The following is a 25,155-nucleotide window of genomic DNA, read 5'->3' as shown; positions in this document are numbered from 1 at the left end:
ACAGTCTATCTTTACTAGTGTAAGATGCAAGCATAGTCTACACTTATGGACTTTATTATTCTTAACCAATTTTTCAATCTTTTTTTTCCTAAGTGAACATTCATTTTACATTTGTGTGCATGCACGTGTGTACAAGTGTGTGTGGAAGTCAGAGGACGACTTTCGAGAGCTGGTGCTCTTTTCACCACATTGCTCCAGGGATGAACTAAAATCATCAGCACTTTTTCCTGCTGAGCTACCTCTCTGGCCCTCAACCTAAGCTGTATTGTTGTTGCTGTTGCTTTAATTAAACACACTGAAGCTCACTTTGGTGGTTTTTAATCTTTAGGGAAGGACATCTTAGACCCCTGTAAAAACCAAGTAAAACCTAAAGCCCCTCTCCCAAGTCAGTCAAGTCACACCAGGCAAGATGGCATTTTGCAGTCTGCAATAGGGTCTGGGCCTCTTCTTACTGGAGTCAGGTTGTAAGTGCATGCAAGCAGTGTGTATCCACAGAAGCACACCTGTGTATTCTCTAACTTCCCAGCACTATCAAATCCATTTGCTTCCCTCAAACCCAACATCATTAGTAATTTCTAAGAAATGGTTCTTTTACACTTTTGCTTTTTCCTAGCTTCACACCCAAAGAAAAGAGAGCACAAAGAAATCTGAACTGTTTCCACAGCTACTTTCACAAATGTCTAATGATTTCAGAGAAAATGTATCTAAACTTCATCCAAAATGTCAAAAACAAAATCTGGTGTCGGGAGTGATATGAACTACACAAGGTAGGACAAAGAAGGTAGACAGGCCAACAACGACAGGTATGTGCATCAAAGGCCACAGGTCATCCATCCGCACTCCATCAGCACAGGCGACTGAGTTTCTGGGAACAAGTGCAGCAGGCAGCTTTGGAGGCAATCTGGAGACTCTTCAGGCCACAAGACAGCTACTAACGCTTACCTAGTTAGATCTATTTAACTCTGAATCACCAAGGCAAAAACATGAAGATTTCTAAAGTACATGTTAGAAAATGCCGAAACTTGACTTCTTAGGTTTTTCCTGGTAAACCCAAGGACCCACCACAGAATGAATTGTGCTGGTACCTTCATTACATGAAATAAATAAACCAAAGATGCACAGCAGGTAGCAACTGAGGTCCCAGCCTCCTGGTGTTGCTGTTTTGAGGCAAGGACTCATTTTGTAGCCCAGGCTGGCAAGGAGTCAATCTGTTTTCTGATTCCAAAGGCTATCTTATGTACTTACTCCAAGCTTCACACACTTAACAGTTGAGATTCAGAAGTCTGCAACTTACCCTTTCCCTTTCCAACACACACACACACACACACACACACACACACACACACACACACACACACACACACACACACACTTTGGACTCAATTTAAGTAAGTTATTCATTTGCAAAGTATTAACTGATCCTTACTCAACAAGGAAGCAACCAACAGTAAAGCCTGTGGGTGCATACAATGCATTTCTACTTAGGATAAAAAACAGCAACAATAACAAAAAATCTACATCAATTTACTGCCTTAGCATACAGAATAGTTTATATTTATCTTCAATTCCTGAATTTACAGTTTTGATCAAGTGTAACTGCAAATAGATACTAAAGTTTAACATTCAAACTCCATCTTTTATCAAAAATTCCTATTGCTCAACTAACAAGGAAAACATACTTCCTGGGACAGTTTATGTACCTGCTGGTAAAATTCATACTGATGAGTACATATGGAATTTTGGATCCTTAAAGAAAAAAGAGTCAAGCAACTGCAGCTAGTAACAACCTGATCCTCCTTTATGTGGTCCAGATGCAGGTGCCATTGTGAACTGGATGATCCAGCCTGTGGAAACAAACCACTCGGCAGTTCCGTATTAGAGAAATCACAAGTAAGACTGACCAGCAGTGCCACCCATGGTACAAACCTGTCCATTCACGGACAGTCTCCACACTGCCCTTGCCACATCAGCACTAACACCCTCACAGCAAAGGACCCAAGGAGGAGGAGCAGAGAGAAACCCTCATTCTTTTCTTAGACTTTGGACTTTTAGCTTTTAGCCAGCAGTCACTCTACCTAGAGAAAGAAGGTCTGGCAATCCCAGATTAAAAATACAAAAGCCAGCAGATCCAGAAAGGCATAGTCTACACCTCAAACTGGCAAGAAAATGAAAATCAAACTCAAGAAGCCAAACAGTAAAAACAACAAAAGGTGCAGAAATGGAATTGTCCATTCTCAACTGTACAACTACAACTTCAAACAATGCCTATAATACTGTCCATAGATCTAAATGCAGGCAAACAAACCAGTTTGCCTTCATTTTTTTGTGGCATGTGATGTCAAGAAAACTACAAAAGACTGCAGCCGAGGAGGTGGGATTATAAACACAGGAAGAAAAATTTTCCTTTTAAGCAAAGCAGAGACAATCCTCTGCTGAACATGGAGCTCATTCATTAAACGTGAAACTGGTCTTGTCAAGCCAACACCATAACACTAGGAACATATGCTTAAAAATGCCCCAAGTATCATGGAAGCAAAGGCTCCATCTCATTTCAGAAACCACAGAATTTTTATATACCACACTCGCACATTATTGTGTTATCATAAAATTTCTTGCCTCTGAAACTATATTCCTGCACATTCAAAACAAGTGATGTAATGCACTTTGAGTATATAATATGTAGGGTAACTATCCATTCATCAACTGATGATCAAAACTTCCAGCAAGAAGTTCTTTGAAGCCAAAGTCAAAGCACACACCTTTAACCCCAGCCCTGTGGGGGATAGAAGACAGAAGAGGATTTCAAGTTCAAGGCTAGTATGGGATACACAGTGAGCCAAAAGACCTTTTGAAATTTCCAAATCATAACCAGATTTGAAATAATAAACAGCTACAATCACTGCTTCAGAACTCCCAGAGTTCTCTAGTCTCCTACTCCTGTTCTCCTAGGGATTAACACATGCACTTCTTCTTGACATTGTAAGTAAAACCACTGCCTCAGGACTTATGGAGAAAAGAACTGAAAGGAAATGTTCAAGATATTTGGAAACTGAATGCACATATTACTAAGCTAGCTCTGCCCTGTCCATCAGGCATGCCTGCCACAGAGTTAGATGTTAGTTATGTGACTCTAAAGGGAAAAATAACGACTCTGAAAGATTCTCAGCTAAAGTTCCCGAACTCACATTTATCCCATTGTATTCCAAATTAAAGCTGGAAAAAAAACCTCCCTCCCTCCCTCCCTCCCTCTCTCGTGGAGTTCAAGGCCAGCACGAACCACACAGGGAGATCATCTTCAAAAACAAGCAGACTCTACTGTGGGATAAACACATGAAGAAATGAACTTCAGCACTCCTTTAGAAAATTCAATCGCCACTGCAGTTCACCCAGGCCTAATGGCACATGCCTGAAATCCCAGCACTCAGGAGGTAGAGGCAGATCAGAAGCTTCAAATACAGTCTGGACTACATGATAAGTCCAAAAGAGGGAAGGCAAGGAGAAAGGAAAGAAAGAAAAGGAAAGGAAGGGGAGGGGGATGTCATGCCCAGGACAGGTTGGGGCAACTCTTCCTACTAAATCCCCTTTCCTGCCTTTCCTAGAGAATGAGTCAAGCAGCTAGGACAGGAACGGCTGCATCAGCAAATCAGATCTCTGGAGGTGCCACTTCAAATAGCTCACCCTTGTTCCAAAAAGCCAAAGTGAAACATGAGAGGCTACCCTTCACACACACACACACACACACACACACACACACACACACACACACAAAAACACTCAAACAAAGCAAACAGAAAAACCTGAAGACATCCTAAGACAGGGAAGGAAACTAGCAAGCAACACTTCCTTCTCCTACAGCCACAGAACAAATCAGAACTGCACTAAATCAAATTTCTACATTTAATTTTCATACTGTATGTTAACGCATGTTCATGATCCTTAATCTTCAACCTATGAAAACATTAAAGTACACATTATCAGCAGAACAGTAACAAGACCGCAAGAGTGCTGCACAGAGGAGATAAATACAATTCTTTCTTGAATCAATCAGTAACAGTAAATCAAAATGAGGGTCCCAGACTGGGCCCTTCTGTCAACTCTACTAGAGAGGCAAGTGGGAAGGACAGGAGGGTCTTCCTCTGTTTCTTGTGGCTTCATGACTAATGCCAAAATAACACAAAATATTTAAAAATCCCACACTGGCAAACATGCAGACAGAAGTAATCTGGAAGTTTACTGTTGAATTTAGGACACTCAAAAGAATGAGTCTAGTTTGATTCATAACCTCTGAGCTGAAATAACTTTGCCATTGACTTTCATTCTAACTTTGCTGTCTACACCAAAGACATTAGTCAAGGACTGTCTTCTTTCACATCTGGATTGTACAGAGAGTAAGTAGCTCAATTCACCCTGGCTAATCAGCAAAACCAACAGCACATTATTGCTCAAGGCGACTCTTTCGTATTCAGAAATGCTGTAGGTGAAAACTGGGCTTAGGCAAGACAGAGCCACCAATAGCACTAACATGGGCACAAGAGCATCAGTTTTTTTTTCCCGTGAGGATAAAGATCCCTTTTTTTGCAGGGTTATTGGTAATAGTATATATGCAACACCAAGCACAGCGCTAGAAAACAATAGTAACTGTTGTCACTGTCAGCAGGAGTACAAGTGATGTATCGTATGGCCCAATATGGAAATGTGTCAAATCCTGACAGATGTCTGTATGAAAACTCACCTAATACATTCCGCAAAGATGTTTGCAAAGCATCAAACTGGTTTGGTCAGAACAACAGAAATACTTTCACTTGGAAAAAGCACAAACTTATTTTCATATGGCTCCTGCTTCTGTACTATAAGCTCCCCTAAACTATTAATGTTAATAAAAAACAAACTCTGAACCTGTTTCTGGCAGCATGGGCTACACATAGGGAATCCAAATTACACAGCTCCAGACCAGTTAACCTGAATTGCAGCTTTCAGCTCTGCAGTCTTCCTTGTAAGACCTGCCTACTGGTGGCTAACCCCCAAAGTGTGCTCTCTTCCCACTCAACCAATTCCTGCTTCCTTTATTTTTATTTATCGCTTTGTATGTGTATTGAGACGGGGTCTCTGTAGCCTTGGCTGGTCTCAAAGTCAGAGACCCATCATCATCCTCTGCCCACCCCATCCAGGTCCCCGAGTACTGGGATTAAGGGCCTATACCTGGCTCCCACTTTCCTTAGAGACAACTTCAAATACAAAACCCACACCCTCCTTTCTGCCAAGCTTAGGAACACTGAGTTCACATATCTAAACACCATCTGTGAACTGGAATGAGAAACTGCTTAGAAAAGAGAAGCACAGCTAGTTTAAAAACCAATTAAGAGATCACTTATTGAAGCAAAGAACCTACTGTTCACATTTCAAGGAACAACAAAACTGGGGTTTTAACATTCAAGTTGTAATCAGATTAAAAAAATAATAAACTAATTTTAACTCATAAGGGCCTTATTATTTACCTTCAAGGAAATGCAATTATAATCAAATCTTTTTTTCTGTATTAGACAAGTTGCACCTTACAATTTACCTATAGACAATTCAAAGCACATGGCCCAGCTCTAATACACTCACTCGGACGTCCCGAACAGTTTTTCATATATTGAGAGTCTGGGCTGGAGAGTGTGAGATGGCTTAGCCTGACAATCTGAGTTCAATTCCCAGAAGCCACATGGAAGTGGAGAACTGGCTCCCCTACAAAGTGTCCTGACCTCACCACACTCCACCTCCTGGCCTGTGCATGTGCAGACACACAAAGACATAAAGAAAACGCACTTGTGAAGTTTAGACAGTTTAGAAAGGTCTAGTTAATCCACACAAACGTAAACAAGGTTATAAAACTAAGAATCAATGGCACAGAGACAAAAATTTTTCTATTTCTAGGCTAAATCTAGAGTACCCAAGAGATGAAACAAGTAGAAAAAATAACAGTTTTCTCCCTCCTGGTGAAAAAGCTTAATTGAAACCATATTGAGCATTTAGACACAGCCCACAGCACCAAAGGTGGGCCCGGCATGCAATGCTCAGAAAAGGCATCTCTCAGATGGATGGAGACACAGATGTTAAGACCCACCATACACAAGACAACCCACTGGGCCCAACATGACAAGCCTGAAGCCATAAGAACAGGAACACTGCCTCTGGTTCCCAGAAGTCCTGCTCCACACCTGTGGACAAGTGAGGACCCAGTTAAGTCTATGAACATACAAACTGCCTGCAAGGCACCAGGAGGTTCAGGGCTTATCAATCATCCTCCTCAGGCACCAACCACAGCCAGGCCTGTCACTCTGCCCATTGCTAGAAGAGACCAAGAGATCACTCCATGGAAGCTCACATGTCCTCTCCTTTGATAACATGTACTCGGGAATGCTAACATCAACTCCAACTGCTGCCCACTGCTTAAACGCATGGACACCTTGCCACTCAAGGTGATATTCATCAGCACAGTAATCTCAAACAAGTCCCTGACTCTTGCCTGAGAGGTGCCCATTCTTCATCTGGAGCTAGGACAAACCACCCCACAAACGCAGGGTTAGAGGGAACTCTGGTGGGTGCTCAGAAGTCTGCAAGTCTCTGTTCACGAGGCTGGGCACCACCATCACACCCTTCCTTCTGTCTAACAGCTTCTGTGACCCCATATCCCTCACAGGGAAAACTCACACCTTGCTCTTTCTCAAGATCCTTCTTCCGATGGTGATCAAGAAGCCGCAAAGGCCAGTCTCTGCCGACCCACATCAACAAGAACACACACCTAGTTTAGTCTGCACTTGGTTGCAATCACAGAGACTAGAAATTTCACAGAGCTGCCAACTAGCCATCTCCTGAAAGTCCCCCTCAAAACCCATACATGTGCCTGGCAGGAAAGAGGCCAAAACAGCCATGTACCTGAGTTCCTCAGTTCCAGAAACTCTCACATGGGGCTCTATGTAGACACAAGCTTCCCTAGACCATTTGCAGCTCCTCTCCCTGGAGCCTTCTGTCCCCAGAGCTTCACATCACCTATGACACAGGTGCCACACCCCACTTCTCACCCACATTGATGTTACTAGGCCTTGCTCATCAATATCGGATGGCCCATCACTGTAAGAGTCTCCCTGTGGGAGAGAGCAGGAACTCCTCATCTGTTCACACCCCTATCTGGACTGCTCTCTGCACGTGGAACTTTTCAGCTTTCCTGACCTGACCTGACCTGAGTTGTTCAGCACTTTTGGTGAAGAATGTCAAATATGTTTGATTTCAAAACACTTGAATGTTCTTCATTCACCAAGAGTTTTCATTTGAACAATTCTATGTGGAGACAAAAAAAAAAAAAGCCATTTCCTTCTTAACACTGGTCATAATTTAAATGTCATGTGGTCGCTGAAAGTCACCTAGATGACCAGATGGTGTTATCAAATGAAGGATCAAAAGGAACATATCCTGTTCGCCCTGTGAACTATAGACTTAAGTATTCTTTACCATCCAGCTTTCCCATCCCATCCAAGGGACTTTTGCTGCTATAAAGAATTCTTCTCTCCTAACTTACTGGGACAGTGAGATCAGTGATTAGAGAGGCCTCTAATAAGAGTGAATGGGAAGAGTAAGGCTGGGCCTAGTGAGGATAACGGGAAGAATCCAGTGCTCATGTAGAGCTTCTCTTAGGTGGTCGTAAATATCCATTGGCTGAAAGAGTCACAAACTCTGTTAAGTCCTCAACAAGAAACCCACACTAGGATGTGGCACTTATAGTTCCCAAGAGTCTTCAAGCCTCAAAGCCCGGCCCCTACCCCCTTGTTAACCCACTTGCTCCTCACAGTAACCAAGAGGTTAGGCAGCTAAAGTTCAAGCTTCCCCATTTTTAAAGCTGGAAAGTGCACCTCTCAACAGTGTCAAGACTGGCCCACAGCCCCACATCTGGCAGAGACCTAAGTGTCTGGCGTTTCCCATTCCCTCCAGCAAGCCTTCCTCCTGGGTAATGCTGCTGCTGCTCCTTCAGGTAGGGCCCTCTGCACACACTGCTACTGCAGCCACGTCTGAGAAAAGCACTCACCAGAGCTGGGTTTAGTGCAGTGGCACACTGCTTGCTTGTTAACACTGCAAGTCCCTGGGTCTCATCTCCAGTGCCACTGCAAACGCAGAGAGATTCACCAACAATCATTACTTAAGGCTAGCAGACTCAGTTTCATTTCTGTCATGAATGGGACAGAAATCAAGAAAGTGATAAAAATTCTAAATGTGGCCTTTTCTGTTACCTTATAGATTATACAGTTCATAGTAAAACAGCCAGAGGCAGCAACAATAACTAACCCTCCCACTTTCTACCCAAAAGCTTTAATCTGTCTCATCCAAAGAATTTCTGACACTTGACCTCAGAGGCTTCTCAGACTTTTGTGATTCAGAACAAACACAAATCTGAGACCTTAAAAAATTCCAGTAAAAAAATACTTAGTCCCTGTACAACCATGGGAAAATTGCAAGCTCCTTGGTCAGGGACAATATGAATGGTTTCCTTAAAGCATAATGTACTGTTCTTTCTTTATATGTTGTCTGAGTGTTTACTAGGGTCCAGCTACCTGCCAGCCACCCAAGTGCTGATCACTGCCTTACTGACTGATACCCTCTTCCCCCAACTCTAGGGTGCTGGCACCTAGAGAGTGACTGTTGCCTTGCTGTTCATCAAGGAACTGCACAACTGCTCAGGAAGTCCAGCATATGGCAAGACTCAACAAACATTGGTGTTAGAAAGAGGGACATAGGAGCCAGGGCTTTTTATTACTCTGTACACCCAATAGTCTTTAAAATCCACCAACAACCTGAGGAGTTCTGAAAGATTCCTCACGCAAGGCACAGATGTGGGCATAGCAGCTGTCATGCAGAGGAGCTGGAGTCTAGAATTGTGAAGAATCCAGCCCTTTGTTTCAGCAGTTTGAGGTTATGCCCAATGTCAATCTATCAGTCAGCTGTATGTCCCCAACAAATAACCAGCAAGGCCTCTGAATCAATTTACTCTTATTCTCTCTGACACCACTGCCAAAGAAGCTATTATTTAAATGCCTAAAGTCATACTGAGTAAATAAAAAGTTCTGCCTTCCCAGCTGTTAAAGTCAGACTTCACAGCATACTTAAGAAAAGTTTGATTCACTAAACTCTCCTTAGGTCAAGGACAGCCACCTGACCTCTTCTGAAGTAAGCTGTCCAAAGCAGGGTGCCTATATGTTCTAAGCATGAGCTTCATTTCATGCAAGTCTCCCACACACACACCCCCTTGATTTGAGACAGGGTTTATCTGTATTGTTTTGGAGTCTGTCATGGAACTCACTCTATAGACCAGGCTGGCCTCAAACTCAGAGATCCGCCTGTCTCTACCTCCCCAGTGCTAGGATTAAAGGCGTGAGCCACCAACATCCGGCTCACAAAAGTCTTTTAATCAAAGTTCAAGAAGGACTCAGTGAGCTATCCGATATCCAGACTCTTTATCAGAATAATATGGGGCAGTAAGAAATACAAATTACCAAATATAAAAAAACTATCAGATCTAGCCATGAAATGTGTAAGTCTGTGTACCCTAATAAAACAAGATTAGTTTCAGGTTTTTCTTCCACACTAAACTAGCTGAATAGAATAATAACTAAAGAAAAATAAGAATGAAACAGGTTCTGAATACACACACCAAAGTTTACCACAAAGCAAATCGAGAATGCCATCGAGTTACAGATCTGATGAAAGGTCAGAATTTAATGCCACAGTAAGAAACTTCTCAGGTCCCCTAATGTTTGGACTCAAGTGGTAGTTTATCTAGGAAGGCTGGTAGCATGATTCTTGTTTACAAACAAAATGTACACTAAATACAGAAACGAGTCAAATAATGGGAGTGAAAACAAAATGTTAAAGCTTTGGCCCAAACAAAATCTCAGCACACTTGGGGGAGGGTTGGAATTTTCTAGATTCTTATCATCTGACCCAGAACCAAAGTATTTAATGAACTAAAGAAGTAAGTAAATCACCCGGCCATCCTTGGTGAGCCTATTTTACTCTGCTGTGAAACACAAAGAATATGAAATTGAAGTCACAATGAGCTCATCAAATATTGCTTGAGAGTTTTCCAAAACCCCGTTTATGCTTTTATTTATAGCCTCACTGCCACAACATACTTTGCAATGTTCCGGGAAAAGAACGGGCTTGTTCGGAATGAAATAATTTACTAAGATCTAAGGAAAGAGGAAAAAAACCCAAAAATTCCAATGTTCTTGTTTTAATAAAAATCGACTGTATCGTGCCTTGGCCTGTTTTCAAACTAGGCTCAATAAGAGATTCCCAAATTCGAGTTAAAGTTTTTCGTAAAAAAATTCCAGCGACGTATCTGCATGCCAGCTGGAAATATGATATAGTCATCCAAACTATTTTCCTACCCACAAATTATCCCCTCCCTTTTACAAGTGTGACTACATTCTACCTTCTGTTCTAAACACCATCTATCACAGAACTGTAAAACTGAGGGCCCGGCAAGCCCCCTTAACTTTCACAAAGCCCAAAGCATTCCGTGTGGCAGCCCACCGCCCTTGGCCCCCCAGTGCACCCCATCTTTGTCTTTCCCAGGTCCGGCTCTCCCTTCCCCTCTCCCTCCTCCGCCGCGTCCTGCGCTGTCAGCGGAGCCGGAAGGCGCGGGCGGCCCTCCCTCGCGGCGCGGCCGGCCGGCCCGATTCCGGGAGCAGGGCCGGGCCCGTACTCGGGGGCCGCACGCGCACTTCCCGCCGCGCGGGCGCTCAGGCGCAAGTTCGCAAACAGCCCGAGCGCGCCGAGATCGCCGTGATTCAGCAGCGGGCCGGGCGGGGATGGCGCACCGAGCCCGGAAAAGGTCACCGCGACGCCACGGGCAACGCCCGGCCTTCAACCCTTACGCCCGCGCGGGTGCGGCCCGGGCCCAGCGGAGGGCGGCGATTCCTACCTCTGCGGCTCTTCGGAGAGCTCCGCTTGCTCCGGGCGCTGGCTCGCTCTTCCTCAATCGCAGCTGCTATCTCAGGGTTGTCTTCCCCATTGTACCAGACCAGGAGCTCCTCGCCAGGCGCGATTGGCTACAGAAGAGACGAGACAAGGTGCGAGCCAATCAGAGAGGAGGTTGTTGGCGGGGGCGGCGCGGCGACGGGCAGCAGCGGCGCGCCGACCGCAAACAGCTGTCGGGAAGGCGCCGCCGCCGCGGACGCGCAGGGAGGAGGCGGGGCCAGGGAGCGCGCAGGAAGGAGGCGGGCCCTGGGGCGCGGGCCCCGGCAGGAGGTGGAGCTGTCCCTTGCTCGGGCTAACAGAAAACTCCTTGACTGACAGGGCCAAGGCAGGACACTCAGGGCAAGAGGACCTGGCAGCTTGTCAGAGGCTCCCAGGAGTGCATGTACTGGCTCAGCCTCCATCACTAGACTCTACAGCTAGCTACCAGCCTCATTCCACCCTCGCAAGAGAGAAAATAAAACATGGGACCATTCTGCCCATGAAATTCAAGTGGATGAGAAATTGAAAGGGCCATTAAGAAGCAAATGGCATGGGAAGGAATTAGCAGCATAGTTTCTGATTCCAAGCACAAGTTAAGCAGGGACGCTCTGCACCTTTATCCATGCACACACCACTATTTATAATTACAGAAACGCTGAGCTCAGGCAGAGCTGCCCTAGCATCCTCAAAGCAGTCACCAACCATTGCAGGCCCGTGAAGACACATCAAAAGTATACATCACAATTTCTAGCTACAGAAATGCCTACGAATACTTCCCAGGCATTATGCGCCTAAAATATTAAGCTCCTGACACCATCATACAACTAACTACACCTGAAGCACCCTGATCAAACACTTGGGAGTAAAAAAGTGAGTCCTAAACAGAACTGGGAAGGTGACATAGTTTTCATTTACTCTTGGGAACCCATCTGTTGGGAAAGTTCAAGTAAAAGCCTATCTAAACCCACATGGCTGACACAGATGATGGAAGAAAGACAAATAAAAGGGAATGTTCTAGAGCGATGGTGGCACACGCCTTTAATCCCAGCACTCAGATGCAGAGGCATGCAGATCTCTGTGAGTTCGAGGCCAGCCTGGTCTACTGAGCAAGTTCCAGGACAGCCTCCAAAGCCACAAAGAAAGCCTGTCCTGAAGAACCAAACAACAACCAAAAAAAAAAAAAAGGGGGGGATGCTCTCACTTAAAGTTGACCCAGTGGGAAAGAGGGAACTACAATAATCCATATCACAATGGTCAACACAGATTGATCCAGATGAAACTCCCAGTGGCCCTATGGGTAACAGGTGAAAGTCTGAGAAGTCCCAACATTTGCCTCCTGTCAAACCCTCTTTCCACAACAGCTGTCAGTCACGGAGGACGTATCTTTATAGTAAGTCAGATAGACACAGTACCTGCCTCCTGAGACCATGCACAGAGACAGAAGAGGTCACTTCTGGGACGACAAGAAGGAATTAAGTGGGATCTAATCAGAAGCCCAAATTGAGTCTCCTCAGCACTAAAATGTTACCAAGGACCAAAGTATTGTCCAAGTGTGATGGCTAGTCGTGGTTGTCAACTTGACTCTATCTGGAATGAACTACAACCCAGATATGGAGGACACACCTTTAATCTGAGTCACACCTTCTTTCTGCCTGCTTGTCCTCACCTGTTAGCCCATCCATTCCTTCACTGTATTGGAGCCTACTTTGGGATTCCAGCATCTATAGAAAACCAGCTGAGACACCCAGCCTTATTGGACTAAGCAACTACTAAATTCTTGGATTTTCAGATCACAGCTAGCCATATATATGGAGAGAGCAAGCAGAGAGACAGAGAGAGAGAGAGAGAGAGAGAGAGAGAGAGAGAGAGAGAGAGAGAGAGAGAGAGAGAGAGAGAGAGAGACAGACAGAGAGAGACAGAGAGAGAGACAGAGAGAGACAGAGAGAGAGACAGAGAGAGACAGAGAGAGAGACAGAGAGACAGAGACAGAGACAGAGAGACAGAGAGACAGAGAGACAGAGACAGAGAGACAGAGACAGAGAGAGACAGAGACAGAGAGACAGAGAGAGAGAGAGAGAGAGAGAGAGAGAGAGAGAGAGAGAGAGAGAGAGAGAGAGAGAGAGAGAGAGAGGGAGAGGGAGAGAGAGAGAGAGATTGATTCATGCCATAAATTCTATGAGTCTAGAGAACCCTAACTAATTCACCAAGCCTAGGAAACAGATGAGAGTCAGAAGTCTTTTCCTACAAGGACATGACTGCAGCAACAGACACAATCTTGGCTGAGTGGACAGATCAGCTAATACAATACTGCCTAGGTGCTTCTTGGTGTGTCAGTGTACTGTGGCTATGTAAAAGTTTGTTTATTGTTTGTTTGGCTTTTTTGAGACAGGGTCTTACCATGTAGCCTGGGCTGGCCTGGAACTCTCTAGGTAGACCAGGCTGAACTGAGAGATCCACCTGCCTCTACCTCCCAAGCACTGGCACTAAAGGTATGTGCACCACTCATCCCATTTTTGCTTTAAAAAGGAAATTCCATCAGAGATGTCAGTTTAGAAACAAAATGGTCCATTACTTTCACAAGCTTCCAGTTTAGATAGTAAGCATGACATTGCTTCACTGTCTACAGAATTCCCACTATTTCAAAATATTCAAGTTGTTTGAAATAAAAGAACCAGACAGTGTTTACTTTGTTCCTCAAAAATAGCTAAAATCTGCCACTTTATTGTTTTTGAACCAATATTCCTTCTTGCATCAGCTAAACTTAACTGAAAACTCTAATTTAACAATTAATGAGCTAAAGCAGCCATCACAAATGCCTTTTGGCATTCTGATAAACTAATGTTTTGTTTGCTTTTCAAAATTAAATTTTTTAGAGCAAGTAAATATTAGTTCACTTCTCTTTTATGCGATACACTTATGAAATAGTGTTAAACACTATTTCAAATGATTAGGATTCTAGAAAATATAACATTTTTAAAGAAAAGGGAAAAGAGTGAGGACAAATGCTTGCTTATGATCTTCAGTCAACAGCATAATCAGCACACAGGCTAGAAGCCACCATGAGAGGCACTCAGCCTCCAAGAACAAGAACACCTGGTTCCTAGCTCCTGTTTCCCTTTTCACTGATATGTGGGCATCAGCAGAGCTAGCTGTACTTCACGAGGAGATGAATTAAACATCTGAACAGGGCCAGGGGTGAAGCTCGGTGCCCTGGGTTTGACCACCAACACCAATAGATGGAGAGGGTGAGAATCAATACAAGCTCCTTATATAAAAGGCCACTCATGTCCATTCAAGTTATTCTTTATTGCAAAACACAACCTAGAATTTGTGTTCTGCAGATCAAATTAAAAACAATTTAAATGTTGATAGATGTGAAGGATTGAAGGGAAGCCTGGTTTGTTCAGTACTGACCAACTTTCAACACTGTCAGTGATTGAGATGTTACTATACTATGGAGCTACATACTGATGGGCACTCTCTTACCAAAGAGAAAGATGATTATTTTTAGTTGTTTGCTGTAATCCTTAGCATTTTCAAGATTTCTCACAACAAATTCCTATGCAATTCATTTACAAAGCCTGCCTCAGAGAATGCTGACTCCTGGAGACACAGGTGATCACTGCTGAGGGACCCCAAAGGCCACAAGCATACCAGAGGTCAGGCCGGCAGGTGTGCAGAAATCAGAATTGTGCACTGCAGATCATTAGTTCACACTTGGAATAGTTACTAACCCTCTACACTGATCCACTATACACTGGCTCATCTACTTTTTACAGCAACGGTATGAATTAGTTTTATGGGTTAAAACTAATTTTACTATTTTGTACTCCCAATACAAAAACCTGAAACCTGAAATGCTCCAAAATTTAAAACTTTTGAGTGGTGACATGACCCCCCCACAATCAAAAGCAGGACCAACAGTGCCCCCTGTATGTCTGTCTCAGATGTGTCTGAGACATACGTGAATTCCGTGTTTAGATGTGTAGATCCCCAAGAACTAAGTGTATGCAGGTGTTCAAAATACAAAACACTCTGACATAAATACTCTAAATCAGAAGCACTCAACCTATACAGTTACCTGCATCCTTAGTTTACCCTACAGAGCTGCCTCTACCTTTAGTTTACACTGCCTGTCTCACAGCCACCTTGTCTCCACCAGGATTCTACCTTGCCAAAGGAACCAGATTATCTTCTACTTGAGATGTTATTTGAGAAACAGAATGAATCCTCAGTGGCATTTGGAATCAGGCAGCAGGGCTACTAGGATAGCCTGTGACTACAATTCAATAAAAAGAAAAAAGGAAAAAGAAAGAAAAGAAAAACAAGGTTTTCAATACCCTAGGTATGAAAATGAAAACAAAAAACAAACTACAAATCCTACAGAACCTAGAAGCTAGGATTAGGTATAAACATGTAACATGCAGTTATGTGGCAATGCTAGGAAAATATAATTTAACAGCTACATGCTAACACAATTTGCAGAAGGCCTTATGCTACCACACCTGTAAACTCAGGGCACTGCCTGAAATGCTCAAGAGTTTCCAACTTTGTAAAGATTTTAAAAAGAGGCCGGGCGTTGGTGGTGCACGCCTTTTATCCCAGCACTCGAGAGGCAGAGGCAGGCGGATCTCTGTGAGTTCAAAGCCAGTCTGGTCTACAGAGTGAATTCCAGGACAGCCTCCAAAACAATACAGAGAAACCCTGTCTCAGAAACAAACAAACAAAAAAAAAAAAAACAAAAAAACAAAAAAAGAAAAAGAAAAAGAAAACAAAAAGATTTTAAAAGGAAACAAAATTTCTATGGAGTTGTCCCCTAGTCTGTGACATATATAATGGAACCAAGTGAATAAAGAGCTATGTGATTGTTACAGCATTTTGGACAGAGGTATTTATTCCAAAAGAAGCAACCACCATCTATCTTTCCAGCCCAAGATTCCATTCTAGAACATTCCATGTGTGGAATGTCACTCTGCTACTGCTACAGAAATGTGACTTGTGAAAACGACAGAACTGTGCTAACACAAAAAACATCCTAGTAGTCTACAACCCCAAGTACACTGGGTGCCCTCATCACCAGCTCTGAGCATGGCTGTCCTCTTAATCTCAGCAACTAATGTCTCCAAGAAATGTATCCCCAATTCTATCCTGATTACAAGTGAAGGAAAGGGAAAGCCAATCCAAAGCTATGAGTGTTTTCTCCTTACAGTGGGATAAATCTGCCAGACAGTCCCTAGTGCATCTGTACTGGAGGAAGAGGAGGAGGGGAACAGCTGTCATAGATAATCAACAGTATCAAGAAAGATGCAGTCTGTAATTACTCAGCACAATCTTCTTGCTCTAGTTCCCTGACACATGCAAGGCCTCACCTACCATGTATTTAACACAGAGCCTTGGGTGTGTGGATGAACCACTTTAAGCACAACCCATTCCAGGTCTGCAAAGTTGTTCTTGTCAGTCACAACTAGATTGCATTTAGAGAATGCATGCAGAGTGGCCAGGAGTAGACTAACACCAACACTGTTACCTTTAAGGTTTTATAGTAAATGGCTCTGTTGATTTCCAGTGGAAATAAATTCTGCTCTTCACCTGAGCAAGCCCAGTTCACATAGCGCAGCCAGTTGCCCTTCTCCGGATCGGTGGCATCAATGCACATCCACCCCAAATTTGGGTAGTACACCTGTGGACAAAGAAGAACAAGCACGTGTTAGGACAAGAATGCCTAAAAACAGTTTCATCTTCAACTTTCCAAACAGCTGTTTTCACTATACACAAGCACTCTATGGCATTTCAGAGAAACACGATAAAGAAGCAATACATAAAAATATAGGCAGGAAACAGAAGCTACAAAACCTTATTCATTCTTTAGGGTTGCCCCCACACCCCCTAGAAATGTTTCCTGTACATGAAAACCGGTTACAACTGCATGCTCTCAAATGGGACTTAGTAAAATGCCTTCCTTCTAAGATACTCTGCCAGTCCAGTCCAGGCCTAGACTGCTGGGCTACACAGTCACAGTTGTATAGTCTTCTTGCTGACACGATTTACACGGACTTCACTTGCTGTGAACTACCCGGTGGGTGACAGGCTATGATGGTTTTGTAAACCTCTGTCCCTTACCACCTACACCGTCCAGCACATGTGTCAGAAGGAAGGTTCAGCGAGCATGTTAGTGAAGTACTGGGATGCTGCAGAAAAGTAACTGAAAACTCAGGACACAGGATCTACTTCCCTAGGATCATCCACACTTGCTCCTCAGATGCTGTCAATAAACACTTAGTTGGTCATGTCTTTGTTTTAAAGAACATCACCTCTGCAAGGAGTTTGAAGTTTAAGTGTGTGTGTGTGTGTGTGTGTGTGTGTGTGTGTGTGTGTGTTTATTCCACAAAACTCCTGAGTAGACACTGAACCAGAACTACAAATAGTCGTTCTTTCAGGAAGACTGAAAGGATTCTGGATGTGTCTCTTCCCCACACACACCTCGACTCCTTCCATTCCCTTCTTTTTTTTTTTTTTTTCCTCTCCCACCACATTAATCACCTTTAGCTAGGTGACTTCCTGCTCTCAGCTGATGACTGGGATTCTGACTTCCTGATGGAGCCTGGGTCCCTCAGCCTGGGGCTCTAAGTCTGGCTCTCACCTTCTAAGACACTGACACTACTAAGCTACACACTCCGTGTCCGACCTCATTGTAACTCAATGGAAATAAGGTATCTTCTAAGGCACAATGATGTTCATAAAGACAAATGTTCCACAGAAAAGGGTGAATACAACAGAGGGGATTGGAGAAGGGTGTATGGAGGACGGTGGGGCTTTTGCTTCTTTTTTGTTTTGTTTACTGAGAGTCTCACTCTGCAGTGTCATACATACACAAACACATTGCTGACTGAACAAAGTCACTTATTGAAAGAATGAACTATTCATTTTTGCCTAAATATGAGGATATATGAAGAGAAAATAAAACCACCATATCATTAATGGTTTTCTCTGAAAAAAATGGGATAATTGAGTATTATTTTTTCTTTTGCTTGTCTAAACTTTCTGCCTTTCCTTCACTGGTACAGCATGTACATCTGCATGAACTGCTCAAGGTACTTAGCATTTGAGATGTAAACTGGCAGCCATCCTGGTCTACATCGCAAGTTCCAGGCCAGTCCAGGATATATAGACCCTGCCTTTAAAAAACACAAAAATAAAAAAGTGTGTAGTGTTCTTACTTTTACTCAGCTTTAGTTTGTTAGTGGGGAACTAAGATAAGAATATGATTTGATACAATTCCCATGTTTGCTAGTTAAACATCAATTTCTAATCACATTAAATTCAGTGACTGACACGACGTGTATCTCTAAAATGTAATAAACATTTTCCTTTACTACTTGCTAAGCTACAAAAGTGTCGTCCATCATCAGACAAGGGTAGTGGGAGGACAGTGACAACCAACTATGATCACTTCCTCCATCAGTCACAAGGCAGGCAACGCTCCTTTCCTAGCTCAAAGCCAACAAGAGACACTGAAGATGTCTATTCCACATCTCCATAATGCCCAAGAAACACTTGGCTCACCTGATTCCAAAGAGGCACACAGAATCAAACTCTTTATCCTGATGCAACCCCCAAAGCAGCCTCCTCCACCAAGGCAGCCCGAACAAGCTGACTCCCAGTCCCCATGCCTCAGCTGGAGAGGAGGACTGAGAGAATGCCCCTGTACCAACTCTGGGGAGGCTTCGTGCTTTATAAATTTTTGTTCAATCATTGTAAGGGTCAACAAAATAATCTATAAATAGTATGTCTTTGATATCTAATGTTTTATATGCGTGTGTAGTGTTTGTATTTATGGGGAAGGTTTGGGTGTGCACATGGGTGCTGGTACGTACCTAAAGGAAGCTGGTAAGTGTCGGTTCCACTAGAGCTGGAGTTAATGGAACAGAGTCTAAGTCCTCCTCAACAGCAAATGTGCTCTTAACCACTGAACCATCTCTCCAGCCCCTGTGGAAGTCCTTTTTGTAAATGAAGAAACAGCACATAGGCAATTTTAGTAGACCCCTCTTTATAGTTTTCTTCTGGTGGCTGGGGTGTAACTCACCGTAAAGTGCTTATCCAGCAGGCTGGAGTGTTACCCCCAGCAGCACTAAACAAAAGGACAGAGCTTTCTTTCCACTCCTGACTCCTGCAGGTTAGGGTTGTGGAAGCCATTCCTGTTTCTCACAAAGCAGTCTGGGTGCTAACTCTTCTTCAAACACAGCACAAATAGCACAAATATCCTGTAACTTAATTTCAATTCTATTTAATCCAGCCATTTTAAAATAGTTTTAAAATAATCTAAATTCAAATGCAGTATGCATGCCCACTTGAATGTGACACATTCACACCACATCAAAGTCACATCTCCTTGCCATTTAGAAAAGAGAACTTGAAAAGAACAAGCCACATTATATCTCCCTTAATCACTTACTTATTACTCTGTAAGCATATTGGTTAACTTTGGAAATTTAAAACAAAACTCTCATTCACTCAATGAAGCATAACATCACTCAGACTCTCAACTGTTCACCTATAAGAACTCATCCAGTGAGGACAGCAACTGCCACAGACAGAACTGGCTAGAACTGAACCAGGGCCATCAAGAAGTCTCATGCTGGATCAACTCTCATATCAACCTGAGAATGATGCCTGATTAAAGCAGCTCTCTAACATGACAGCCTACAGTGACAAAACAGCATCCCTGGGCTACTGTCTGGACTTCCCTACAGTGCAGGTAACAAGTGTTGCTAACTCTTCACAACAGAGACAGAACCTCTCCTGGAGGCCAGGCTCCCACATCAGCATCCCCAGTCTGCCTACACTGTGGGAGACTCCTTTCCGTACCTCTGAGGGTTTCTTGCTGAACTTCAGCATGATGAGCTAAGCCAGCAATTCTCAACCTGTGGGTCAAGACCCCTTTGGGGGGGGGGGTCAAATGACCCTTTCACAGGAGTCACCTAGACCTTCAAAAAACACAGATATTTACATTATGCTTCACAGCAGTAACAAAATTGCAGTTATGAAGTAGCGGCGAGATAATGTTATGGTTGGGGTCACCACAGCATGAGGAACTGTATTAAAGGGTGGCGGCACAAGTCTGAGAACCACTGAACTAAACTGTTCTGTGCTTATGCACAGCCACGATTTTTAAAAATGTCTTGATTCTCTACGAAATCAAGTGTTTTTCTTCCTGTTTAGGCTCAAATAATATTACTGAGTTAGAATCATCTCTAGCAACTAATTTTATAAATATCATTGGACCTGCAAACAAAGCTATGAAGACAAAAAAGAGAAAGGTAACCTCACTCTGACATGAAAGAGTAATAAATGTATCTTCTCAAGTCTTCAAGGATTTTCCTAACACTACCCACAAAAATATCACATCTCTGGGACATGTTCAACCCCATTTGCACTTTAGTTACAGAGCAGGATGCCTTCAGGTCTCATTAAGGATAAGCAGACTGTTGCCCTGCAGAAGTAACTGTCTGGGACTACAGACAAAACGTTATCATCACTATCAACTACTCCACTCCTCAGATTACTCTAGAAGCTCAGGGGCTTCTCAAATGTTCTTAACATTCTACAATAAAGAAATAAAATTTAACTGGTAGTGGCGTATCTCAACAGAAAAGGCCCAATTGTCAGAGGACAGTTCCTAGGATGCAGGTTATTGGTACTGGCAATTCTAAACACAAATATAAAAGTGAACAGCCTGGCTTCTTAGGCCCTCAAAGTCCAGCCACTGTCCATCTCTTTTGAACATGCTTAGGTGACTGACCCTCTTTTGAAATCACTGGGAGTAGGTCTCAGATCTACAACTATATAAATGTTTGTGGGAAATCCTCCAACAACAGATGCTCTAAAAAAAATATAAACTGTTTCCAAGAAAGTTTCCTAATCAAATTCTAGTGGGTTTGCTTCTTTAAAACACAATATTAAAATCTTTGCACTATGCAAAGACAATTTCAGTTCCTATTTCAATTGATAAGCTATTCTACTTTCTCCTTCTCTCTCCTAGACTCAAGTTTATTGCCAAGATGACCAAAACACAAATCAGTGATAGTTCACTTAAAAGAAGAGTTTTTTTTTTAAAGGCGATTAAAAGGATAACAATAGTGTATTTCAAAGGCCTGGGGGAGAGGGGAAGCATACTCTTACTGGTTATACATCATTATATTCTTTCTAAGGGCTATGGGGTAAAACTGACCAAAAATATACAGAAGTTTACATGACTTTTGACTTAACATTTACACTTCTAGGAATGCATCTTAAAGAAAATATCACACAAGTCAGCATATTGCATGTATAGTGAGTTTACACTTTGAAGAACTGCACATACTCATCAAAAGACTAAAGTACTTAAATGTTCAAAAGGTAAATCATGGATGGTATACAAATGGAATTATGAGCAACCACAGAAAAAATGGCACACACCAAGTACTTGACAGGCATTCCCCTGGTACATTTGTAGGAAACATGCATATTACATCCCTATACAAGGTGTAGAAACAGGTGCTATTGTGAGAGACAAGGACAACAAAGGCATTAGGCAGAGAAAAGACAGCCTGCACTACATGAAACTCTGACCAAAATAATTCCTTATTAGTCTAGTAAATTTTAAATATAGAGTTAAAAGAATGTTCATAGAGATGTGTGGGTGCTGGGAATTTAAGTCAATTTTACCTTTTGGTGAGCTTTTTCTGTGGTAAGCATATAGTTTATTGTTGTTGTGTTGTTTTAATTACATTTATTTGTGTGTGTGTGTATGCATGTAAAGTCCGGAGACAACTTGAGAAGTCAAGTTTCTCCTTCCACCACATGGGTTCAGTGATGGAATTCAGGTCATCAGGCTGGGTGGCAGCACCTTCACCTGTTGCTCGAATTCTAATAGAGAAGTAAAGGATCCAGCTACTAGAGAGACCTTTTACCTCTACCGAAACCTGAGACCAAAGCAGGCAAGATCCTATCTCCACAAATCCTCAGACTGAATGCCCTACACACCTGTCTCCTCCCGCTTATTTTCCTCTCTCCCTTCCTGTCTCTACCTCCTTAGTGCTGGGATTAAAGGCCTGTGACTACCAAATCCTGGGATTAAAGGTACAAGCCACCACCACCTGGTTCTGTTTCTCTTTGAGGCCGGATCAGTCTCAAGTCCAGAGTGGCCTTGAACTCATAGAGAACCATCTGCTTCCTGAGTGTTGGGATTAAAGGTGTGTGCCTCCACTGCCTAGCCTCTATGGCTACTTACTAGTGGCTTAGTTCTGCACTCTGATCATCAGCAAGCTTTGTTAGATCACAAACAAAATATCACCACATTCATCCAATGAGGCATCTTGCTGGTCTTGTTTAAAATTTTAAGAGTTATATGCTAGGTTGGGTGTCACATACCTTTAACTCCTGCACTGTGGCAGCAGTGGCAGAAAGAACTCTCTATATGTTCAAATCCTGTCTGCCTAGCAAGTTTCAGGACAGCCAGGCTATATAGACCATCTCAGAAGAAAACGTTTTTTTTAAATACTTATTAGAATTTATACCAAGAATAAGCTAACACAAACTAAGCTCTTTAGGTGATAACAGCCCTTGGATGCAGGTTTAGTAATAATAACAAATGTCTCACTCTAGTAGAGAATGTTATACTAGATCAAGAAATCCTCACCAGACATGTATAGAATGTTATACTAGATCAAGACGCCCCTCACCAGACATGTACAGAATGTTATACTAGATCAAGAAGCCCCTCACCAGACATGTATAGAAGGTTATAACAGATCAAGAAGCTCCTCACCAGACATGAAGAAAATGTTATAATAGATCAAGAAGCCCCCGACCAGATATGTAAAGCTCCTTGATCTTGGACTCCTTGGCCTTCACAATAAGCTTCTGTACATTACCCTGGCTCTGGTATTTTATCAGAGCAGCCCAAAACAAATTAAGACAGAAACTATCTCCACTTTCCAATCAATTTTTCTCTGAACCTAACACTATTCTAAAAAATGTAAAGTATAATTAATAGCTAGGAACAGTGGTTAGGTTAATGCAGGAGGAATCTGAGTTTGAGGATAAGCTACAAGCAAGGCTCTTTCAAAGCAATAAAAGTAAATAATAATATAACAATAATAATAATCTATTTTAAAGGATTATAAGAATAATTCTTACTCAGATAATACAAAAAAAATCTGTTTACTAGCAGCAATACAGGGGCTAAACCTGAAAGGCTTTTTATCAGCTAGGCATACAGTAGCCCATGCATGCAATCCCAGCACATGGAAGGCAGAGGTAGTTCAAAGTCAACCTAGGCTACAAAGCAAGACTTTGCCTTTGAAAGTGGGAGGAGGACTTTTTTTTTTTACTTAGGGATGATTTCAAAATTCTGATATTGCTCAACACCCTAGGGTGGTCAAGAGAAGTGCTATAGGCATCCAGCATGTCAGGCCCCCGCAGTCCTGCTTGGGCAGATCAAAGCATGCATTCTTCCAAGAACCTAGTTCATGCACTCACCCTGAGCGTCTGTCACCCTCCTCTGGATTTAGAGGAATGTGACTGCTTTTGGTGAAAGCTTGGAGGAGTTAAGGAGTCAGACCTTCAAGGGCTCAAGAGAAACAATTTAACACTTTGTCTTAGGTTAGCACACAATGGTGAACTGGTGGGGTGGAAGATTCCACTGCTACAAGCAGTCTTTAGGGGGCTTTGATGGAAGAACAAATCCAAAATGCAGCTCTGATGATATACTCTTTCTGGGACACTAGGAGGATACTTTCTGATGCAAGTGTGAGGATTCGATCAGCATTGGAATAAATTAATGAGAAGTATTTTACCTTGATTTTCCATTTATTTATGAGAAATATGCCCATTATAATTGACATTCCTGATAGCTTGCCATATGCAAGGATATACACCTATGTCATCTATATCCTACATTAGCATTCTTTTAAAAATAAAAGATGTAAGAACTAAGTGAATGAGATCCTGACTTTTCTCCCTTGTAAGGAGAAGTCAGTCTTCACAGGAACAAGATGATAAACTCAAACCTGACTCAAAAGAAGTGGTACTTTCATGATGACTTGCAAAATGAAGCATGCGTATGTAAAGAATCCTAAGTTATTAGCACTAAGATGATGCATGTGTAGAAGAAAATGAGTCCCTAGTATCTCATGGTTAGGAATCACAATCAGCAAGTGACACTCAAGCCTTAGTAGGTGTGAATTTTAATGCAGATGATTACTCCCATAAGACAGGAGTGATGGTTTGTACAGCCATGTCCAACATGAAACTGTTACACTTGATAGAAGGTGCCACTGACTTTGCTTTAGCAGTAATGGCATTTATTCTACTTGGCACTTGTACAGAAAGAATGTTGAGTAAGCATTTGACTCCCTATATACTCCTCACTATGATTAATGCTAACAAGGACGAGCATGCCTGTTAGCTTCCTTTGGGAAACTTTTAAAATTAAAAATGTGCTTTATTTGAGGGCAACAGTGTACAAGCAACACATTTTAAATGGCACAAGTACTCTCTTTAGTAATGAAGATGTTGTGTTATCAGACAGCTTTTCTACAATTACAAATCTCTTTCACATCCAAACAGTCCTGATTCTTTTGGTAAATCTTTATGTCCTAAAGCCCCCAGGGTTCACTGCCAGACACTATCACAGATGGCAGACTCACAAGAAACAAACACAAAATGATGAAACTGTCAGATCAAGCTATACCCCTTACAGCCTTAAGAGCTCCCCCTGCCTCCCTGTCCCCCATGCCCTGAGCTTCTTGGAGAGATGTGCCCACACATTTTACTGTCAGGCTTTTATATGTCAACAAGTATGAAAAAAATGTGATTCCTTCTCATTCAAAATGGAACCTGTAAAGGAGTCATGCCCTGAGGTGCTCCTCAGGGCACTGACCTGCAAAACCCTATGCAAAACCCAAGAACATGATCAACACATAGAGTCACAAGCACCCTAATGAAATGTTTTCAGTGCCCTACTTTTCTTTAAACTGAAGACTTAACCGTCCATAGGTTAAGGAAGTCAGGAAGCTAGTGTAGAAGCAGGATCTGGCCCAGGCAATCTGACAGAACATGTGTAACTGTCCCACTGTTCCCAGGAGACACGGCTCTGACTACATCTGCCCCACTCAAGCATGG

The 25,155-nt window shown here is 42.7% G+C and overlaps 1 protein-coding gene across 8 annotated transcripts in view; it reads right to left on the bottom strand.

The window, feature by feature from the left end:
• Nucleotides 1-25,155, bottom strand: part of Prdm2 (PR/SET domain 2) — a 107,787-nt gene that overhangs the window by 45,681 nt on the left and 36,951 nt on the right. For all 8 annotated transcript variants that reach the window (XR_002385124.2, XM_013121242.3, XM_021233550.2 and 5 more), the window contains 2 exons: nucleotides 16,520-16,672; nucleotides 10,958-11,084 (listed from right to left, as the gene is read on the bottom strand). Coding sequence is in view for 7 of the 8 variants with exons in the window: in XM_013121242.3 (XP_012976696.1) it covers nucleotides 10,958-11,084; nucleotides 16,520-16,672 (280 nt within the window). In the remaining variant the exon portion in view is untranslated. The remainder of the gene's footprint in view (nucleotides 1-10,957; nucleotides 11,085-16,519; nucleotides 16,673-25,155) is intronic.

Source organism: Mesocricetus auratus, unplaced genomic scaffold (assembly GCF_017639785.1).
Source record: "Mesocricetus auratus isolate SY011 unplaced genomic scaffold, BCM_Maur_2.0 Super-Scaffold_100014, whole genome shotgun sequence".
Taxonomy (NCBI): Eukaryota; Metazoa; Chordata; class Mammalia; order Rodentia; family Cricetidae; genus Mesocricetus; species Mesocricetus auratus.
The sequence above is the reverse complement of the archived record's forward strand: the minus strand, read 5'-3'. Positions and strand labels throughout refer to the sequence as shown.